This window comes from Gregarina niphandrodes (assembly GCF_000223845.1).
Source record: "Gregarina niphandrodes unplaced genomic scaffold scaffold00070, whole genome shotgun sequence".
In the NCBI taxonomy this organism is placed as follows: Eukaryota; Apicomplexa; class Conoidasida; order Eugregarinorida; family Gregarinidae; genus Gregarina; species Gregarina niphandrodes.
The window spans coordinates 24,259-29,206 of record NW_011645836.1 but is presented as its reverse complement, the minus strand read 5'-3'; the positions used below and the strand labels follow the sequence as shown (position 1 = coordinate 29,206).

The following is a 4,948-nucleotide window of genomic DNA, read 5'->3' as shown; positions in this document are numbered from 1 at the left end:
AGGGGACCCAGTCCGTGAAGGACAGAATTGCTGAGTTGGATAGACAAGACCGAGCCCGCGCTGAGCGTCACCAGTCACAAAATGCAACCCCTGGCAGCCACTAGTCAGCCTAGGACTATGTCTGCGGAACCCAGAACTGAGGAGCCTGTGCTTCTTGGACCAGCCTTTTTGTTCGTGCTTGCTTGTCGGAATTTGCTTGATTCGGTTTTCGGGGTTAGATAGGTTTCTGTCTGGACGATGCACGAACGTTAGGTTTCTGTCGAACCTTAGATAAGATAGCGCCCCCCCCCCCCCCCCCGGATCTCGGATCTTTGTACTCAAACAACGTCAAGTGGGCACAGCCGCAAAAATAGTCTCGCTGCGAGTCAGTCTTTCTGTGAGTCAGTCTTTCTGCGAGTCAGTCTTGCTGGGACCAACAGGACTGGGGGCGGGGGCTGGGAAGGGTTGTGTGGGAGCGTTGCGGCGGAATTATATAAGTTCGTGTTGGTGGGCGGATGGGACAAAACGAGTATGGGAAAAAAAGGGGAGTGTTTGTGGTGAGAATTTTTATAAAGACTTTGTCTTGGGGTGAGACTTAAGATGGTGAGTACGAAATACTTAGCGGCGTGTACGCTCGCTTCAGTTCTCAGCGAAGCATTTGTGACGATTCCGGCTGTGAAGACGAACAGTGCGGGAACAGACACAGCGATGTGGAATCGGGACTTGAAGTTGGCTTACTCGGACGAAGGTCTGAAGAATGTGGCGGAGGTTTTTGCCGCTGACATGAAGGACTACACGATGAGTACTGTGCAAGGCACGGACGGAGAATTTTTACTGGAGTTGAGTGACAAAGACACTGACATTAATGGGGCGAAGTTCCCGAACGAAGCATACAAGATTACGTTTAGCGAAGGTAAGGTCAAGGTCACAGCGAAGACTCCTACGGGGGCGTTGTGGGGTACGCGTACCTTGCTGCAAATCGCAAAGCAGGTCAATTATGAGTGGCCGGCAAGTGGCTTTATTTTCGACGAACCTAATGACGAGAGACGCTGGCTGGGATTGGATTGTGCTCGCCACTACTGGGAGCCGGAGTTCCTGAAGAGCGTCATAAAGCGAGTAAGTAACCTGAAAATGAATGGTTTGCAGATGCATGCCGTGGATAACGAAGCCTTCCGATATGACATCCCCAAGTACCCTGGACTGGCACCTGCAGGTCGCTCCTACAACGAGACGGTCATTGGTGACTTGGTCGACTATGGCCGACTGCACGGTGTTGAAGTAATGCCCGGCTTCGAGTTCCCTGGACACTCAACCGCCATGAACGAATATTTCGGTACTGGCGTCGTTCTAGACGGGGATGGCATGACCGCCTCTCTGGCCGCGATGGTGACCGATGTAACCAACCCGAAGGTTGACGGGTTGGTCAAGGACCTCGTCTCAACCGTCGTCCCCTGGTTCAAGGATCCCAAATATGTGCACCTCGGAGGTGATGAAGTTAGCTCCATGATCTCCGGCGGCTACGAACCCTTCAAAAAAATGGTGGCTGACCATCCCGATCTCTACACCACCATCGACGACTACCTCACCACCTGGCTCACCGGCATAGTGGACTGGTTCGTTGCCACGTTCCCTAAGTCGAGACCCATAATCTACAATGGATTCGAAAACGGAATTAAGAAAGTTGAGATGCCGCACAACGCAGTCATCAACTACTGGGAAGGCAACTTCGACTATTTCAAGAACCACCCAGGTTATGATATCCTTGTATCCGATGAAGACTATCTCTACCTCGTCACCAGCACGAACCTCAACGTATTCCCTGACCTACTCGAACTCAAAGACTACGACCTAGAAGGATGGACCAATGAGACGCCGGACACCACCACCACTCCCAAACCTACGACGACGACCACCACCACCACCACTGAGTCCACCACCGTTAGCACGTCTTCGACTACGCTCCCGGACACGTCTTCGAGTACGTTTTCCACCAAGTCGACTGAAGCGAGCACCACCGTGAAACCCCGAGTGTTGGACGACGAGGCTCCGACTGTGAACACGTACTTTGGGTCTTCGTTCCTGGAGTGGGGCGACAACAACTACTGGCAAGACGACTCGATGCTGTCTTATGGTTATGACGCATTGGCGTTGACAGCGGCGAAGCAGTGGAACCGTGACGTTAGCACGTTGATTAAGAAGGATCCGCTAGCTTTCAAGACGTTGGTCGAGGCTTTGGACCCCAAGTTACCCATTCTGGAGCCTGCGGAGAAGTTGGAGCAGGTGGCCTTTTATCGGTTCGAAAAAGAACAGAGTGTCGAGATGCCGAGCATGTGCGATGGGTATATGTGTGTCTTCGCACAAGACTACGTAGGCCAGCGCCATGGCGCGGGTCTGGGTAGTCTGTTCACCGTCGGCAAGCCGAACCCGGATTTCATTGAGGGAATGCACGGTAAGGGACTGCAATTCGCTTACCAACTGGCTACTTCGAACCCGTTCAGCTTCGGTGGCATGGATATGCCCGCGCCCTGGACCATTAGTGCTTGGATGCGCAGAGACAAGCGGGTGGACGACGTCGCCTTCCTGTACTCGCCGGAAAACCGTATCATACTTTCCAATGAACTCGGCCACATGGCCATCCAGCAGACTGGCAAACCCGCAATCGACATCGGTATCAGCATTCCGGTAGACTGGACCCACGTGACCATCAGCACGGACGGCATCTTCACCTACGCGTACGTCGGAGGTGAACTAAAACAAAAGGTGAAGGGCTCCATCGACCTACCTTTCTTCTCTATCGGCGGCCCCAAGGAGATGATCGTACTCGCCATCGACGACTTCCGTGTCTTCCGCGGCTTCGCAAACGAGGTCAACGCCGACGTTCTGGCCGGAATGAACGTAGACGACAATCCCGATGACTACTTCCAGTACCCTGAGGAGAAGGCATCTGGCGTCGCTGGAACCATTGCAGTCGGCTCCGTAGCCGCCGCAATCCTCCTACCTGTCCTCGTGGCTGCGCTCTAGAGAGCGCTCTAGAGAGCCGATCGGGCGCATGGGAACTGTGGAGAACTCGAATAGAACCACCGTCGATGACGGTTCAATGATGGACTCGTCCTGACCTTCAATCCCATGAAGGTCGTGACGTGATTCGACTACTAGCCACTTTTGGCATTATTAGCCCACTCATGGCACCACACTGGAAGACGAACTACGCGCAAGGAATGGTAGTTTAAGCGAGCCCGAATTTGTTGGTGAAGCGATCCGTTCCTTGCGGGGTTAATTTCCAGAATATTTTTTTAACCATTTTTTTGCCCTATTTAACGAGGATACATGTTGAAGGGGCTCATATGTATGGGGACGAGGGTCGCCTGACCGTGGCTGAAGTTCGCTCGTGACTGCCGTCTGATCACTTTGACGCTCTATAAACCTAACCTTACTCAATCCCCCCCACACAGAAGCCCAACTACGCCTCTAGGTCACAGTCCATTATCGATCGGGTAGACGGCTTTGTTCGGGTAGACGGCTTTGTTCGGGTAGACGGCTTTCAAATAGGTGTTTTGCTGGTTCATTTTTGTTCAGAAGATTTAGATTTAGATGCCAAGACTTGGGTTGGTGGTTGCAGCCGCCTGGGCGGTGTTGAGTGGCGCCTGGGTGACGGTGCCGGGGTGAAGGTGGAGAGTGTGGGATCGGAGGTGTTCGAGATGTCGGCGGCGAGCACGATCGCGTTTACGGACCAGTCGTTGGAGGCGGTGGCTTCACAGTTTGTGGCGGACGTGGAGGGCTACACGTTGGCAGCGACGTCAGCGACAACTGGGACGGCGGCGTTCTTGTTAACTTTAACGCAGGAGGACGTAGACATAGAGAAGGCGCAGTTTCCGAACGAGGCGTACAAAATTGTGTTCGAAAACGGACGGGTAACGGTTATGGCGCGCGCCTCGACGGGTGTCCTATGGGGCACGAAGACGCTGCTGCAGCTCGCCAAACAGGTCAACTACCAATGGCCTACGAGTGGTTACATATTCGACGAACCGAACGACGAACGACGCTGGTTCGGTGTTGATTGTGCCCGGCACTACTTCGAACCCGACTTTTTGAAAGCCGTTATCAGACGAGGTAGCAACCTGAAGATGAACGGATTATTATTACATGCAGTGGACAGCGAAGCCTTCCGTTATGATATAGGCAAGTATCCGGGTCTGGCGCCTGCCGGACACGGATACAACGAGACAGTGATCGGTGACTTGGTGGATTATGGTCGAAAATACGGCGTGGAAGTAATGCCCGGCTTCGAGTTTCCGGGACATTCGGCGGCTATGAATCTTTACTTCGATGTGGGAGTCTTACTTCCTGGTTATGAGTCGATAACCGTTTTCGTTACCGATGTCACCAACAACAGTACACTCGACATTGTGCACGACCTTATTTCCACTGTGGTGCCTTGGTTCAAGCAACCCAAGTACATCCATCTCGGTGGAGACGAAGTACCTGAGTCAATAATGCAAATGTACTCGCCCTTCCTGCAGATGGTAACTGATCACCCCGACAAGTTCGGCACTGTAGGAGACTACCTAACCGATTGGCTGAATCAATTAGTGGAATGGACGAGTACTTTGCCCAAACGGCTTTCCTGCATTGGGTAGATAGGGGGCTCGGCTTTCCAAGATGACGTTATGTTGAAGTGTGGATTTGATGCCATTGCACTTACGGCTGCTAAGCAATGGAATCGTGATACAAGTCAAGTTTATAAGAGCAAGACGGAGTTTGAGGCATTAACTGAGGCATAAGTTATCGGTTCAATGCCCTTGCCTCTCTTCTCCATCGGAGGCCCCAAGGAAATGCTAGTCATGGACATCGATGACGTTCGGATCTTTACTGGCGCTCTAACAGATGAAAATGCTGGCATTCTTACTAACCTGCAACCCGTCGACACTCCCGAAGACCAATTAATTGTCCCTGTCAAAGATGACGCAAA

The 4,948-nt window shown here is 52.5% G+C and overlaps 2 protein-coding genes across 2 annotated transcripts; both read left to right on the top strand.

Annotated features, from left to right (window-relative positions):
• Window positions 1-579: 579 nt before the first annotated feature.
• GNI_182120 (putative glycosyl hydrolase family 20 protein) lies at window positions 580-3,000 on the top strand (the record flags this gene model as incomplete). Its single annotated transcript, XM_011135226.1, has 1 exon — window positions 580-3,000. One exon carries the CDS (start codon window positions 580-582, stop codon window positions 2,998-3,000), a length of 2,421 nt encoding a protein of 806 aa, XP_011133528.1.
• Window positions 3,001-3,677: 677 nt separating this feature from the next.
• GNI_182110 (glycoside hydrolase family 20 protein) lies at window positions 3,678-4,760 on the top strand (the record flags this gene model as incomplete). The annotated part of the gene is made up of 2 exons (XM_011135225.1): window positions 3,678-4,502; window positions 4,617-4,760. The coding sequence occupies 2 exons, from the start codon at window positions 3,678-3,680 to the stop codon at window positions 4,758-4,760; spliced, it is 969 nt and encodes a 322-aa protein (XP_011133527.1).
• Between the last annotated feature and the right edge of the window lie 188 nt (window positions 4,761-4,948).